The sequence below is a fragment of the Wyeomyia smithii genome, chromosome 1, assembly GCF_029784165.1.
Source record: "Wyeomyia smithii strain HCP4-BCI-WySm-NY-G18 chromosome 1, ASM2978416v1, whole genome shotgun sequence".
Classification (NCBI taxonomy): Eukaryota; Metazoa; Arthropoda; class Insecta; order Diptera; family Culicidae; genus Wyeomyia; species Wyeomyia smithii.
Window position 1 is genome coordinate 37,932,712 of NC_073694.1, and position 17,439 is coordinate 37,950,150.

A 17,439-nucleotide genomic window follows, 5' to 3' on the forward strand; every position below is an offset into this window, starting at 1 on the left:
TAATTTGGTCGGTAATTTTTATTGTGAAAAATACATAATTTATCTATGCGATAGCCAAAATTGCTAGTGAAAATATAATTTCGAGACTTTTTTATGTGAAATTGAGGTTAATTTCGCTCTAAGTGAGCGGTGAACGGGCACCATACGGTACTACTGTGTCATCGATGGCAAGTTAATTATTGCGAACGAGCCAAACTATATTTTGTTATTCTAACGCTTTTTTGGATTGAGCTTCTCCATTAAAAATACGTTTGTGTTACTCATTCACAACCTTGGTAAGAAATTTTTAAAATTACCTAATTTTATTCAATTTTATCGAAAATGACATAGTTGAAACTGGGACTTACTTACGATTATTTTGGCGATACATTACGCAAGTCAGTCCCATAGCCTCCTTCAATCAATTTCGAAAAAAATCATGTGCTTGTTGTAACATTATCCTGTTAATTTAGTATATGATTCATTATTTCCGAGTTGCAATTAACTTAAACGTATGCCAGTTTTGCATCAGACTGTTGGAGAAAACCACTACCAAAGATGTTCGATACCCTATATGAAATTTTAAACATCTTTTAAATAGGCAAAAACCATAATAATAAATATGTATTGCATGTTTCATAATTATTATTGACTGTGGAACAGACTTGCGAATTTTTTTTTTCTATTGGACCGATTTGCGTTTTTTTTGCCATAAGACAAAGCATCTTGACATTAGATTCCATTGATTACTTTATTACATCCAATTATACACTTTAGACGTTATTCTCTGCTCACGAGTAGAACCTCTACACAGTACTTAATAAGCTTATGTGCCTACATAGTTAGATTTCTTCCGTTAAGGCCGAAATTACTTTGGTTAAAAGAGAGCACTGCTAGGGGAATTTTCCACCATTTTTAAATAATTCAATTCTCGGCCAACTCAAGATCTATCTTTTCGTACTCGTCCTCCTTTCTGATCTCCGCGCAACGTGCCGTGAGGTCATCCTAAAAGTAAATAATCACAAAGTTACATGTCACCTACGGTCCTGCAACAAAATTACTTACCTCCTCCAGCTCCAAACAGTTACCCCACTCCTGCAGGGTGATTCTGTGATCGTTGTTGGGATCGCAGCTCTCTAGGAATGGTGCAATGCAGTGTTCCAGCGCCATCAGCGGTGCACGAATGGGGAACAGCTCGTGGCGTGAAACCGAGTTATCGTTCGGGTGACTGTCCAGGTCACACCACTTCCAGATGGCAGCATTAGTCCAACGTTTGGTCATGTTTGTTTCCGCTTCATGTTCCAGCTCCATATAGGGCTCCGCAAGCTTATTCTGGGCCGCCAGGTCACGCATCACGTTGAACAGCCAGTCCCGCATACGGCGTGGGAAATCGGCCAGGTCATTCTCCGAGCAGTCCTAATAGAAGCGGAGATAATAAAAATTGAATTCAATTATCTGATGATAGTCTTACCGGCATATCCCTGCAGCGTCCGTAGTAGTTAATATGCACGTGTTTGACTTCCTCTCCTCGGCAGCGATCGTCGTTCGTGTTGCACAGGCATCTTTGCCGGTGAACTTCGCACGCGGAGTCCCACGTTTCGTTGAAATTGGTACACACTTTTCGCCGGGTATCCTCTTCCTCTGGACACTCGGGAACGCAGATGCACTTCGATTCGGTGCCCTCCGCTTGGCAGATTCTACCCGCTCCACAGCGAACGCCCTTGCACGGATCTACCAGACGAGGGGCGTTTTCGATGTCCTCTGGGAAATTGTAGTGTTCTGCGGCGATCTTTGCCGCCAACTCGCGCGCCATTTGGTCCTCCTTCTCGAACTCACGCTGCACGTGTTGAGCCTCGAATCGACGCAGCAGATCGTCGTCGTCTTCATCGAAATCTTCGCTGATGTTTTCTTCCGACAAATCGTCAACAGCTACGACGCTGATCCAAACGCACGAAAACAAGGTCAGCAGCGCAAACGTTAGCTTGTATCGCCGCATGATGGCGCAGGCGGTCACTACTTTCGCAGTTTTTTTTTTCGCTACAGACGTGGGTCGTTCTGGATGAATTCAACGAGACGTGATTGCATGTTTATAGAACGACAAAACAGACGGAGAAGAAGAAATGCGTTAATTATTGTATCAGATTCGCTCGATCAGATAGGCACTTTCGAGGCGTGAAGGAAATCAAACGGCGCAAAGTGGCCTGGAAAAAATATCAACCGACTTGCATCTTTTCTGTGTGCATTCGATTCACAGTTTATCGCGAGCATCCTGTGTCCGAGTTTTATGGGGCAATGTAAGTTGTGCGTTGTTGTAACATTTAAATATTTTTGAATGAAATTGCTTACTTGTTATGTCTGTACTTGATCAAGCCGCTTTGGTGCAATCTGTTTACTTAAGCAAGCGAAATAATTTGGAATTAGTGATTAAATTTCAATCTTTACAGAGGAAGAGGATCTTCCTGTTTGTGTCATCTGTGTCGGCTGCGAATTGAATTAAGTAGAGTGCTATGTGCGCACACATGAGGTTCATGTCATCGTTTGAGGTTCTAATTAAAGTTTATTGTAAGCGTTGTCATCTTGCTGTATGGCTTGATGGCACACATGCAGCTAAGCCTGCTTTCTGCGTTTCAGATTGGCGTTAGAGTGGAACTGTGTGCAGTGCAAATCGAGCTGGAGTACAGCTGCATTGCTAGTTGATTCGAATGAAAATGGACTAATTTCGTAATGGTCAGATTCTTCGCGACCAAAAAAACAAACAATATCGCACGCTAGCCTGGGGGCTAATGCAGTCTCGATCAACTAGATTAGTTGAGAGAATTCGTTAGCGATATTGTTTTCGGCACATTTTGCATGTTGTAGGATAAGTACAACGATACACCGTGCCCCAGTGCTGAGTCGAGAAAATTTCTAGCTCGAAAAGTTCCTCGACCTGATCGGGAATCGAACCCGAAATCACAACCGTGTGGGAGAGCTAGCCGACCGACATCGCTAACCACAGAACCACGGGGACCAAGAAAACTTGAATTAAAATCGAAAAAATAACTTACGAAAACGATGTTAACTTTTAGAGTTTTTACATATCCTAGTACTATTACTAATTTCTCTCAAGACTCTAAGCCTCTGTGAATAAACCACTATTGAGAGATGTCAAAAAAGTGAGGTTAATTCTACCGCACTACACTTTATTAATCTAATGTCGTTTTCGTTTTTGCGGTGTAGCTACCCCGCGGACTACACTTTGTCATATCACTGTTTTTTTTACATTTTCCGGACTATCCCGGACTACCCTTTTTCTGTCCCGGACAGTCCGCGCAAGAAACAGAGTGCAGTTTTGAAGACACCAACACATTCACACGTATATGTCAAAATCAAAAAAAAATGTGTCAAAATCGGTTTGCTTTGATTATCGTTCCTCGCGTGTCTAACACCAGGTTGAATTTTATTTATTTTATTTTGTAATTTTGTCATTTTTCAGTAAATTGGCAAATTTTTCGTACAGCAGCACAAACGCGATAAAAGACAATGGCGATAATGACCAAAACAAAAGTGACAGCTACCTCTGGTATTATACGCACACCATTTCAACTGCTCGGAAAGTGTTTTTTTAAGCTGCAAAGCGTAGTCCGGGACGGAATAGTCCTGCCGTAAAAACGAATTCGACATAAGTTTCCATTGCTCTCTACTACCACTGGATCACCAAAAAATACAAAAAAAACACATCGTCAGAAGATGTATACGTTTGATAGAACTTTACAGCGATTTGTTTCAAAACAGTGCTGTAGTAAAATTCGTGTTTCTTACAAAAAAATGACAGTTTAGAAATACTAACATTGTTGTCGACAGCTCAGTCCCCTCCTCGTAACCTAGATCATCATTCATCAAGGTTATAAACAAATCGGAAAACAGTACGCAACAGCACTACCTTTTTGAAATGTTTACTTCTGCGGCGGGAAAATAAACCAAGCTATATTTATATCTTCCGAAACATCCGGTAGGCATGATGAGCTGTAACGGACCTAGGAATCTGAGTGATGAAGCATCATCGAATAAAGGCTGTAATACACTCTTTGCCCAAGCGTCAAATATTTGCCACTTTTTGACAGATAAAAATTTGGTCAAATATAATTGTTTGTCACTCTTCAATTTTTACATGGGGCAAACACGGGCAAACCATCATGTCAAATAAATTTGACCATTAGGTCAGAAGGTCAAATATTTGACCATTGGTCAAAGAGTGAAATACAGGCTTAAGGTTCATAATCACCAGGTTATCCGAAGGCTTCGTAAGCAACTTTTTGTTTTAAAATATTGTGTCTTAATTCCAACCTTTTCTTAAGATCTGTAAGAAATCTAAGCTATCAACAGTGTGAGTGAATTAAGAAAAAAAAAGTTAGATTATTGTATTGAAAATTGTTTCATCGAGTGTTTGTTTTTGTTTTCAAATGAAATTTCAATACACTGAAAAGCAGCTTGCCTTATTTATAGAGTAATTTAATCTATTCTGAGAAAATATTTTATATATCATATATCAAGAGATGAAAGAACTGCAACTGTAATAAAATTAAGTAGGTTCCACTTGCATGCAGTATCTAGCTAAAGAACAATGCTGGAAATGAAAACCACAAAATCTTGTTGAAAGCAGACAGCACACATCAAAAGGAAAATATAAATAGATATTTACGATGACAGGCTTCAATCTTTGAAGTACCTAGTAATCATATCATATTTTATTCTGAGCAGGCTGAGAAAAAAAATTGAGATGGATGGAGCACGCAATTACAATTTTTCGAAAATTTCTTACAGCCCTGAGGTGAAAAGGAATCGAATAGGTCGAAAAATATCAACGACGCGTTTAATAATAAAGATCTAGTTGAAGCATTTTTTTAATGATTAGAGTCAATTTTGAAAATTTTTTCAAGGCTCTAACAACCAGAAGCTAGTATACAATTAGTGGTGTTGAGTGAATATACAAAATAAATGAATATAATGAAGCAATATTTTACTGAAATTTGTGAGATTCTCCAGGATGCCAATGACCAATGAAAGCCTCTGGAATCAAGAGCCTCTAAATATGGGTAATCAATTCATAAAAAAAAGAATGAAATTGGAATTATTTGTTGACAATGTTTTTTCTTTAATTTTTTTTGGGTCGCCGTTAATTAATGTTGTGGAATATTTGGAAGCATTAGAGCCATTTCATGTCAAGTCCAATATAGACCATTTTTGATTTGAGTAAAACTTTGTAGGTACACTCATTTTGCTTATTTGAGTTTATTTCGCGGGGGGAAACAGATATTATACGCTGAGAATTTTTTTAATAAAACTTTGAAGTTATAACAAAGTCAATATTTTTTAAAGGATTTTTCTTTAGCTTTTCAACGTTTTTAAGAATCTTTTTTTTTTGACAGGAATGGTAGTTTTTTGTGGCTGGCACCTATTTCGATAATATTACTTGATATCGGTAAATATATTTTGATATTTATAGTTTATCCGTCAATTGAAAACCCTCCAACGATAATATAACGTCAATGAGCTATGATTTAAATAGAGGGGTGCCCAAAAAATGCAACGATTTATACTTCCTAATATTGAATATTAAAAATATGGTGCAGTATATCAATAGTGTCTTGCCCCAAGGCTGGTACCGTTTGCTTTTCACAGATTACAAGATGCTCGATTTTTTTTTATGGAGTTGAGCTAGTTGGTTGTAAGCTTGTACCTTAATTCGGAACTATATGGTTCATGAAACCAGTGACTGTTTTAAAATTAGTATTCCATACCTGGTGTGAAGTTGAGAGGTAACTTGCTAAGAAGTTGAACCTCGGTGAAGCAAGAGCCCCGCATAAGCGAAGTAAATGCGCTGAGCTCTCAGGTTTAAGACCCAAACACAATGTTGCATACAACTGAATAGAGTTGCATTTACCACAAACAATAAGCACAACGTCATCAATATTACCAATGACCTCGTAGCCTAGCTGCAATAGCTTGGTTAGTGGTTAGTGACCATAACAGTGGAGAGAGAGCTCCTCCCTAAGGAACCACTCTCATTGCCTCTACTGTGACAGACGTATCTTTCAATGCATCTATGTTCTCCTACTTGAATGCATTGCATAGATCCGGCTTATTGCATTAATGCCGACTCCTTTATTCTGTAGAGTAGTGTAAATTGATACAAAAAACGTGTTATCGAAAGCTCCCTTGAAATCAAGAAAAGCGCAGACGGCTGTCTCTTTATATGTCAGTGACTTTTCAATCTGTCACTAGGTCATAGCGGTTTCAGTAGATTTACTCTGTTGATAAACATTTTGATTCGACCTGGAGGTCACTGTCGAACGAGGAAAGTTGAAGTTCATAAGAACATTCAGCATTTCTGGAAACCGCTTTCTGCATTCGTTGAGACAATTACGTAGCTGTGATGTTTGCTCAAAATTGAAAATTTGGAGGGGGGTCAGGTTGTTTAGCGCTACGTAATTTTCTGGGGAGGGAGTCATTGAACGTTACTTATTGTTACATAGGGGGAGGGAGTCTGAAATTTAGATTTTCAGCGTTACTAATTTGTGTACGACGCCTTGTGACGCGGTGTTGGTAAGAGGAACAAGGTTTCGATAAGACTCCTTCCTTTTGACATAATAAGTCCCTCTTAGAATAAATCCGGCCAGAGGAACGCTAAGTGAGGTCCCTCTCCAGGGATTTGTAATTTGGTGATATTCGCTGGATTAAAAGAGGCTCTTAATAGTAGAGTAGTAAGCTTGTAACGGAAGGGTAGGGATACCATCCGTCCTTATTTAGCAGAACACGTTCTGATTATGAGATCCTATTTGGGCGTCCTGATTTATTTTTCATATCCTACACACTTTAAACTAAATCTCGAGCTCGGCAAAAAAACATCCGAGTTCACTCGGCAGCTTTGGATTCAACCGATATTTCAGCAAAAAAATGCTGGTTGCCGAAAGTCGTCAGATCATTTTGCCGAGACTTCGTCCAAAAAACTAAGCTTGACGAATCTCGTCTCTATTTTTTCCACCGAATTTACCGTTAAACACTGTTGATGCCAAGGTCAGCAAAAACATTACTGGTGTCTCGGCATAAATTTTACTTGTTGCTGTGTTTCGGCAATACAGCTGTCATTCTCATGAACGAGTTGCCGCCATTTTTCTTAGTGCAAATTTATGCGTGTTACGTGTGAGCAAACAGGAAGCAGATACAAGTTTGGCTGAAATTTGTGCAAATTGCAAGTGTTTGCAATCCGTTAGCCGAAAAAAATGTAGTTCAGATTGGTGGGAAGCGCCCGCGGTTTCAACAAAATTGAACCACCCGATGTCATATTTTTTCACTGCGGCAGTGCACAGTGGTTCCGTTTTCTAAGAAGGGCGGTCATAAATATTGTTTTCCTATGTCTTGAGTTCAAAACGTCAATCTGAGTGTATTTTTCGATGCTAAATTCAAAAATCACATCTATTTTGCTGTATTTTCTATACGTTTGTGGTAAAAAGTCATCTAAAAGTACTGTTATATTTTACCAACTTTGTCTATATGTACTCCTTTTTCTTAACTATGCAATTTCTCAAGCTTTCATTGTTCGTTTCCAGAAATTTCATTAGTGTAGATTTATAAAAGCAATGTGTTTCTCGATGTCTATTTATAAATTGTGGAAATGTTTTGTTCACAACATTTGTTTTATATGGCGCGATACATATTAAAGGAATTACTGATGCATAGAATGTCATACAAAGCGATGAAATAAAAAATTCTCTGCGTTCTTCTTAAGCTGACAACGAGAAGGAACTGTTCTCTCCTTGGAGGTATCATCATAGTTCGATAATAAAAGATCGATCTGCTCTATCTCATTAAACCCTGTGGCATATTCTTTTATGCAGCTGCTCTTTATTCTATTAGATTATTTCCACTGAACTGATAATCGGGTGCAAATGTAATGTATTCTAGCTTACTGTTCATCTAGCTTCAAATTATATTAATCCCATAGCGATGAGTGTATAGATTCTAAAACATTTTGTATTTTCTCATGAATCCTACCAGATTTTTCAGCTCAAATTTTAAAGATATGCATTTTCGGAATTCTATATCTAAGCAATGAACCTAGAAATATGTTGATGCCAAACTGTATTCGTCGAAAAGGGATTTCAAAATATTTCCGCAGAAGAAAACACCAAAAAACAACACAAAACCGAAGAAGACATCCCAAAAAAGACTGATTTGTATTCACTTCTCAAAAATCGGTCGGCAGGTCTCGGCAGCCAAATTGTGTTATGGACATATAAACGATTCCTAACGAACATTTTGATGTATTGCACTTACGTAAATTCCCTTAAGAACATTGTTGAATTGACATCTGAGAACATATGGGTGACATTTGTTTATATCAAAATGTACCTATTTTACCATTAGCTCAGTCGTTAACAACACAATACAACATTCTTAAAACCACTAGAAAGACTCAACATTCCTTGTTTTTGGACTCCCATATCAAAAAACCACTTTGGAATACCTAAATTCACTGAAAAGGGTTGAAATTGCACCTAATCTAATAACATACTTTTTACAGCTGTTCAAAATGAAAACTACGCGCACTTCCAAGCCTCACAGTTAACAAGTCTTTCGTAATACAATGCAATAATTGATTTTATTGTTAGCTTCAGACTACGAAGGATGCTGAGAGGTGAAAAATACCAAAATGATTAAATTTGATTTTGGCTTTATGACCTATGGGGGAACCACAGTGCACCGGTAGCATCGAATATTTTGCTTGGCTGCACATAATAAATTTGCTCTCCGCTCTGCCCTCCGGTAGTTGGGCCAGCAAAATATCCTGTACTGCTTATAATCACATACCAGTCCCACCTTAATTTTCATCATGTTGAGAAAACAACGCGTAAAGCTATTTTTCTTGCTTAAGTTAATTCAGTTGTTGAGCGTGGTTTATTCCCATATTTACCATAACTTCTCTATAAAAACGACAAAAATGCAGGTAAGACTTGTATGCGATTATAATCAGCGCAGCATACGATGGTACCTGTTGCTGTCGTATGCAAAATAAAGGTAAGGTGTTTCGCAGTGCCTAAAAGTTGACACGTACGCAGCTCTCGTTTCCTAATGCCGCGTACCTCTAACAGTCAAACTCCACTCACTACCGTGTGACGAACAAGAATGGAGCTAAATTTTGTACAGGCAGTCTTTTGTAACGAGTTGAGCGTAGATTTGTGCATTAAAAGCGTGGCCACGCAGTTTCGAAAACAAAAAGAAACGAAAAAAACACTTTGTTGAGTCAGAATATGTAGGCAGTGTAATTTATTCCGTCCATGTTATTGTTAACCGTGCTCGGGAAGCAAGGCAATAGCGAGGAAAATGTATGGGAAAGCTTGACCTTGGAACTTTTCATCTATTTTCACCATTAAGCAGTAAAGCAACAATGTTAAATGTTATTAAATATTATTAAACAATTGTCACACATTTTATCTATCCTCAGACACAAATGAAAAAGATGCATTAAGTCGTTCGCTCGCTATAATCGTTTGAAATCTGACGCATCATTTGCCAGTTTTATTTTCAATTTTACAAAATATAATCCAGCATAGAAAACAAAGACGTAGTCCTACGTCAAAACACGCGCTCAAATCGCTCTAACTTACTTTCTATTGCTCAAATCTTTAAAAAATGTTAGAGAATGTTGTCAAGAAGTTGTACCGTATAATGCAATAAATTTTTTTCCGATATTTTGAAAACTAAAAAGGTATATAACCCCTCAACGTCAAGACGTATCGCACGCAAAAATAAATATTCATAGAATCAGATAAATAAGGTTTTTTCGTAGCTCTTGGATCATGGATGGATATCATTCGGTAACGATTTGTCCAAGGTCGTTTTTTAAGAAAAACCACCCAGTTATTCCCCTAGCCCATAAACCATACCAAGCTATTGCGAGTCGATGGTTCGATGTCAAATGAAGTAGGTTTGGTGAGAAATTTGGCAATAACACCTCGAATTGCCGGTTTTGCATGTTGGTTTATAGCCATCTCGTAATGATGGTCGTAAAAAATCACCTTTTACAAAAGTGTTTTTCCTGCAAAAAAAAAAACAGTAAGGCTTTTTTTACTTCTATCATTTTCTTGCATTTTTATACAAAAGAAAAGATGCAATCATATAGCTTTGCAAGCTTACGAGAACACAAATTAGTTCATTCTTGGAAATTGGTTAGGTTAAAATTATGAATACATGTGTAGTTTTTGTGGATTATTTTGGTTTCAAAATATTAAAGATAATTCACTGCATATGCACATGATAACTTCTACAATGTACAGAATTAGGGTTTGTTAAAGTAAATAAAATCGAAAAGATTCCTTGGCAGCTCAATTTTTTTTCTGAATCCATTCTTATTATTCACTAATCAATTAAAATTTTGTTTAGTGTTCATGTGGACCGAAATGAAATCAGAAGTCAGATCGGAATGGAATAAAAATGACAATCGAACTGCACTTTCCTTTCCGATGTCGATCACTATTTACAACAATCCATGCTACAGTTAAGGCGCCGCCACACCAAACTTAAACCCCAAAAATATATTTCAAATGCTTGATAGAATCGATGTTGCAAGCGATGAATTTGCAAAAGTAATTCACCGTCGAAAAAACAACGCGTTTTATCTTATCTTGAAACAAAAGTTTATTTTTGAAGATTTTTTTATGCAAATTTTCGCCATAAATCCCGTTTTGCAGTAAAAATTTCAGTTACTGAGTAGAAAATTGGTTTGTACATGTAGTTAAGTACGTGTTTCAAGATTTCATTGAAAAATTATTGGAGAAATCACCTTTTCGCGATGCCTAATGGGTCAAATAAACCAAACCAAAGTCGAAAGATTCTACAAAAATACTATAAATAACATTATCTTTCAGTTTAGGATTGAGCACCATGACTTATTCAACATCGATTTTCTGAGACACCCTAATACAGTCTAAACAAATAAAAATGTAAATGGCTGTATTTTCTTTTACTCAAACAAAACATACATCTGCAAGTCACAAAAATAAGGAAGTATTTTTTAATATTACAATTTTATGCTAACAGACTTTTTGATAGAGCAAAACCGGAGCCAGAAGGCACGATTACGACAGTACTGATAACAATAAGAAACGAAAATTCAAAGCTAATATGTAAAAATTAAATCTGTGTGATTGAATTGTCTGTCGAAAAACTAGAACGCCGTAGCATGCAAAAAAAAAGTCATTTTGTCCTATTTTTGTAGCATTTTCAAACAACGGCCGCAACCACATCAGTCCTGCTGATAAGACTGCTTAGCTTAGCAGTATCTCGAGCGTTATGTGGTAAGATTCCCTTCCAAAAAGTCCTTATCAGTTCACAGAGTTTCATTTCCTCTACACTGCACCACTACACATTTTTTTAGCATTCAATGTGACGATTCACATCCCGAACACAGTCCGTGAGGAATTCAGCAGAAATCATTAACGCAATTTAAACAGTACACTTTTCACCCTTCACAATCAGCTAATGAAAGTGGAGAAACTTCCAAATAAATAATCTGATCTGATCTGTCTTGCAGTGGTGCAACTAAAAAACGCATAAGCATTGCGCATCCTTAAGATTTTATCGAACACCGCGAACACACACTGCACTTTCATTCTTCGACGGGACCACGACGGGATGAGCGATCGAGTTCGGTTGTTTTTTCTTCGAAAATCACGACCCCCGACAGGTTTTGGCTGTGTTACGAGCGGACGGTTGCGCGGGCGTTTCAAGTCGCGCCAACGATCGCCACCGCCAGATGTGTGCCTGTTTAACTTACTTTTTTTAACTAGCCAACAGCAGTAATCCGGGCACGGGACGCGTTCTTCGAGAATGCACTCCTTCTCGGTATGATCGCCTTTTGCCGACTGACATCAGCACTGGAAATTGCGTCAAGTTTATACATAAAGAAACTGATCGCTGCTACAACTGGCCTGACATGGCGATGCGATGGGTTCTGTATGGGGTCGTACCGTACAAGTATCGTACGTGTGTAATGCGCAATGGTGCTGATTGTTCTATGTGTGTTTGCATTCGGACTTTTTTTTAGGAATGATCAAATTTCATTGCCCGAACGATTTTGTTTTGCCTTTGCAACATGTGTCGGCAGACGGGACCTCTTTTCTGAGGGGAAGTTTTCTTTTTCTTATGAAACTTTCTTGGGTATGGCGCTACCAGCATTATTGTTTTTATTATTTTCATTAGCAACAGTCACAAAATGTAAAACAGAAAATGGGAACTAGGGTCTAAATCTGGCAAATACAAAGGGTATAGAACCTCAGTTCTCAGTTTATCGGTCGTATCGCGAGCAGATTGAGCGGGATGGTTGTCTTGGTGAAAGAGCGCTTGTTTCTTCGCCATTTCACATTGAAGTCAACGTCAAATTGATCCAATAATGTATAATTATATTGTTTATTGATCACATTTTATCACCTTATCGTTGCGTTTTTGGGCGCTTAGAACGACTCTCACCAGACAAAAGCACTCTGCCGGATCCATGTTTCTTCCATTGCAATGATTCACGCAGAAAGTCCTTTCTGCCCGTAATCAATTCGTTATAAAACGTGACACCCATCGCGTAGAAAAACATTCGTCAATGATATGACCAGCGACTACCTTTTAAGATTGTTATGAACTTAGCTAGCTCCCTCAAGTTTATTTTGCGGTGATTGAACGCAATCACCTTAACAGTATTTTTCTCATCAAGAAGCAATGCCTAATCTAAGAACGAAATTCACTTTAGATTTCTTAAATCCAATGGAAATTTTCGGTGGAATTCTTGAAAGACAGGCCCAATCTGATAAAGAGCAATATAACACATAATATCGAACCGGATATTTTGAAGAACTGTTCAATTTAAAGCAACGATTTCAGTCGAACATCAATGTTTTGCGACATTTCTATCTTGATGCCTCCTGAGTGTTGCAACAATTCTACCACTCGTTATGCTGTGATAGGATACTCTTTCTATTCAGCCAATGTTTGCTTTGAAATGTTAGTTCAGAAGAGAGCCAATAAAAATATCGTTATGGGCGATCGTCATACACTCTAACGTACCGTGAATTACTGAACTGATTGTTATGATTCACCAAACGTAGCTGGTCTTTGCTAATATGTATAACGTGACGTGTGTCCTTTTTTTTGGCCCGAATCGCATGCTGCCTTATTTAGACCACCAAATTGTATATTGTTTTTCAGGTATTATGGTTTCCACTTCTTGATCTTATTTTCTTTTCATTCATGCGGTTGTGCTTGAAACAATTGGCGTCAGATAGTTACATTTGTTAATTTTTGGGAATACTGGTTATATTATAAATTAGACACGGTGCTCCCACAGACCGTTATTATCGAACAAAAAATATCATCAAAACGGTGAACGCTAGTTGGTTCGTTGTGATGTCCTTCATCTCTGGGTAAATTTTTGAAAAAATAAGTTAGTAGCATTTTTGAGTTATGTCCGTTTTATTTTAAAATGGCCGATGTTCTAAGGAAATTCATACACACTGAACCAGTTATTGGTTTTAGTCTCTCAGATTTCAATGGTACTTTGTAGGTATAGATAATTTGCCTACCTATAAGCAATTTGCATAACCAAACAACAAGCCTAAGTTTTGAAGAGGGCGTAACTTCTTCATCTCAATGAAACCTCCCGCGGTCAAAAGTTTATTTCAAGTTATGTTGTGATTATTGCAGAGCTGCGAAAATTCACTATCATATAACTAAATATGCGTTACCAGTAACAACATCACATTCATCCATCAACAAGTTATAGTGCATGGAAAATGAACCGAGTCTTTTTTCTTGATATACATTGAAACATTGCACTGTGATTCTGTTACTATCGATATCGAGTGCATTCCTGTGTCTTTTCAACATCAAGAAACAAGTAAACAATCAAGTGATTGTAGTGATTTTTTGTATACTATGCTAAAGGTTAATTTTCAAATTACGTACTTGATACCTACATGATGGAGAATCTTTTGTGCAGATTTCAGAAAGGTAAGTATTAAGATGCGTTTGGAACACAGCAACAGCAAAGTCCAGTATTCTTATCGTGATAATCTCTTTTTTCTATATCACCAGGACGCCAGGATTACTGCATAGACATTTGCCTTCCGTCTTTTCCAGTGAAGAAATCAGTGTGAGTTTATATTGATCGCATCAAGAGAGGCAGAAACAGAAAACTGTTCCGTTAAGTTCTACGTGAATTTTGCATAAGTTCTGTATCGTCAGTGTAATCAGCGCCTATCCAAGATTTTCGCAGGCAAGAAAAACAGTACGCGACCTTTGGAATGTTCTTGCGTTGTGACTCAAGCCGTGACGAAGAAAAAATCAAGAAGGAGATCCACACATTGGATAGATTTTAGGTGAATACTTGAATGTTTTTACTTTTCTACGTCTATTCCGTTGTACCAGCTTATAGGCCATATATATAATGCAACAGCAATGCAAAGCTTTGAAGAATTCTATTAAAGAACAAACAGTTAAACTAGAGAGAAATCCGTTGTTTTAGTTATTATATTATTATTTAATTCGTTAATATAAAAAGTAATAAAAAAAAATGTAGAATTACAAATGTTATCAACTCTCGCCGACAATGTTCCCCTCTTTCCAATTGTAGGCCGTTGATATGGCCTGCTGGAACAAATTCTTATTTAAATTTATCAACAGTGTCCTCTTCGAGGGCAGGCCGAAGGTTCGAGAGAACCTAACCAAGCGCACTTAAACCTCTTTTCACGGACACGTTGGATGGCACAACCATTGCAACTGCGTACAGCTCAGGGTGGGGGGCTTTCTGTCGCAATCAATGATTCCAAACATTGTAGCTATGGTTTTGTCTTGACTCTAAGCATAACGATTGAATCTGTTGCAGGAAATTTGTTTCATCTGCCTGGTGTTCCATGTTAACCGATTCGCCATACATGTCAATCAAATTTATCACCGTCGTTTGCCTCCGGAAGTGATACATCAGAGATCCGAAGCCATAATATATTCTGGACCATACATTGGATTTGAAGTAAATGTTTCTAGTATTATGTGTTAAACTTACCCTAAACCTTTTGATTAGGAAAAACGATGGAAAAACTTCTATGTTGAAAATGTCACGTCACTGCCGAGAGATATAAATTTTTCAATTTCACATAGAGTGGCTGTCAATTGATAATTGAGATCGAACTCAATAGTGTGTTGACATTGATAAGAATGCAAATCAAAACAAAATAGGCAAGTTAAATGGTTATCATATATTCATGGATAACTTTGATAACGGGCGGTAGTTAGTGGGTGAAAGAATTATTACACTGACATTACTTATCAATCAATTTCATATGCTTAATTCGAAATTTCGCAGACCTGGATTATTGAAGAAAAACCTCAAACTGTAGTAGGCATTGAAAATTGACAGGAATGTCAAAAGTTTGCGTTGAAAAATTTGAATTATAGTGGGCATCATTGTTTGTCTGTCTATATGTCTGCCTAATTCCTAAAGCCTGTATTACACTCTTTGACCAATGGTCAAATATTTGACCTTCTAACATAATGGTCAAATTTATTTGACATGATGGTTGTTGTTTGCCCGTGTTTATCTATCTTTATTATCTTTGACCAAATTTTTATCTGTCAAAAAGTGGCAAATATTTGACGCTTGGTCAAAGAGTGTATTACAGCCTTAAGGACTCAGAAACTACTGAACGGACAACTGTGAAAATTTGCACTTAGCAGTTTTCTAGTAAAAACTGTAATAAATATATTGGTATTGCTCTGTCTCATTAGCGTGGGGAAAAGGGGGGGCGGGGGGGGGGTTTGTACTCTGTTAACTTGAAAACTTGCTTCACGATAGCTGTGCAAATTGTATGCAGAAAGGGATTTACGGCATTACTGTTCAATCTGAGACTTTGTTTTATCTCAGTGGTCCACATTAATATCATTTTTCGGATAGCAGCACCGTACAGTCGTCCTCATGGATACTGAAATTAGTTCGACTTTTGCTCACGCGCAGCGACAATCATGTCCGATGAATTCTGCAAGAGTCAGGTATCTTGTTCTAGTCATCTTTGGAGAGATCGACAACTATTTCGTATTGTTCACGATTGGACGCACATTGTTGTATTCTGTGCCATCAAGCACAAGTCAAAGATTCCAATACTTCATGGACTATGAAACAATAGCTATGGCTCAGTGGCAGATAAAAGTTCCACCGAGGAGCAAGACCGCGAATATTCTTCAAATGAGCAATTCAACTACTACAAGATTCAAGGAACCCCACAGAGCACAACGAGGTAGCTGAATGCTTGAATCAGACGCTGGTTGAAAAGCTAAGATCAATTCTGCCTGATTCAAAAGCTGCGGAGATGTAGTGGTCGGAAACGGCTCCGACGGCAACGCATCTCCTGATGCGTTGCCGTCGGAGCCGTTTCCGACCCCCTGCAGAGAACTGGATGAGCGTAAAACCAGACCTTGATAGGATAGAGATTTTCGGATGTAATGCCATGACATGGATCCCGAACCAGCAGAGAAACGACATAAGAGCCGAGAAATGGTAAGGATTGGCTACGCTACACTTTGGTAAAAACTGGCTAGCAAAATCGCTATTGTAAGAGACGTCAAATTCAACGAAGATTGTTACCCTTACATTGAGGTAGACACAGTGGTTTACGAATCAGTAAGTGGTTTCTTGTTCGAAGTTTACGGCCACAGTATCGTGGTCAAGCAATAAGCATGCGGCATTAATCGCTGATTTGGCTAGCTGGTTGTCTGCAAGATGTTAGTGTTAAGATTACCCAACTGGCGACGATCTATGAGGACAGCCGTAGTTGCATAGGAAAGGCCCAAAACCTGACATCAAACACCATTTGGACCGACAAGCAGTGGTCGGACATCTCCACGAAAGCGCTGGTCATTGGATAATTCGAAGACCTGCGAAGAACAGTTGGGTTTCATAATCAAAAAGGGTGGTGAAGTAGGCACTGACAAGCGAGCCTCGAGAAGGTGACAAGCATGATGTATAGATACATGGTGTAACGGTATGTCAAAACGCATAGTCAGCCATATTGAAAAAATAGTTGACATGGCATCGAATTGTTTATGAACAATAATTAATAACGCAGCTGCAGTGGATGAAGTAACACAAGCTTTGTTCTGCTTGCGCTTACCGGAACAAATCACGGGGGAGATCAACCGGCCCATTTCAGTTCAAAGAAGGATACTGTCCCGGAAAAAAATAATTTAGTTATCTACGACAGTTCAGAAGCACATTTTCACATTACGAAATCATATTAAATAACGTAGGGAGCAACACGTAATTGCAAATCAGAACTTGCAGCATTCAATCCAGATTTCTGGAGCCTCATTTTGAAGTAGAATACTTCTCTCAGGAAGTTCGGCTACATAGGGATGTGAAATGAAAATCTAAAACCGAAAAAAGTG

At 38.1% G+C, this 17,439-nt stretch overlaps 1 protein-coding gene across 1 annotated transcript; it reads right to left on the minus strand.

The window, feature by feature from the left end:
• Positions 1–711: 711 nt before the first annotated feature.
• Positions 712–11,933, minus strand: LOC129731505 (SPARC). The gene is made up of 4 exons (XM_055691574.1): positions 11,795–11,933; positions 1,451–2,034; positions 1,045–1,395; positions 712–984 (listed from the first exon to the last, which is right to left on the minus strand). The coding sequence occupies exons 2-4, from the start codon at positions 1,973–1,975 to the stop codon at positions 904–906; spliced, it is 957 nt and encodes a 318-aa protein (XP_055547549.1). The 5' UTR covers positions 1,976–2,034; positions 11,795–11,933; the 3' UTR covers positions 712–903.
• Between the last annotated feature and the right edge of the window lie 5,506 nt (positions 11,934–17,439).

Excerpts from the sequence above, each read along its gene's own strand:
- LOC129731505 (XM_055691574.1), bottom strand. The coding sequence starts at position 1,975 with ATGCGGCGATACAAGCTAACGTTTGCGCTGCTGACCTTGTTTTCGTGC. Across the intron at positions 1,396-1,450 it reads GACGCTGCAGGGATATGCCG|GACTGCTCGGAGAATGACCT; the intron begins GTAAGACTATCA and ends CGCTTCTATTAG. Across the intron at positions 985-1,044 it reads ACTGTTTGGAGCTGGAGGAG|GATGACCTCACGGCACGTTG; the intron begins GTAAGTAATTTT and ends ATTTACTTTTAG.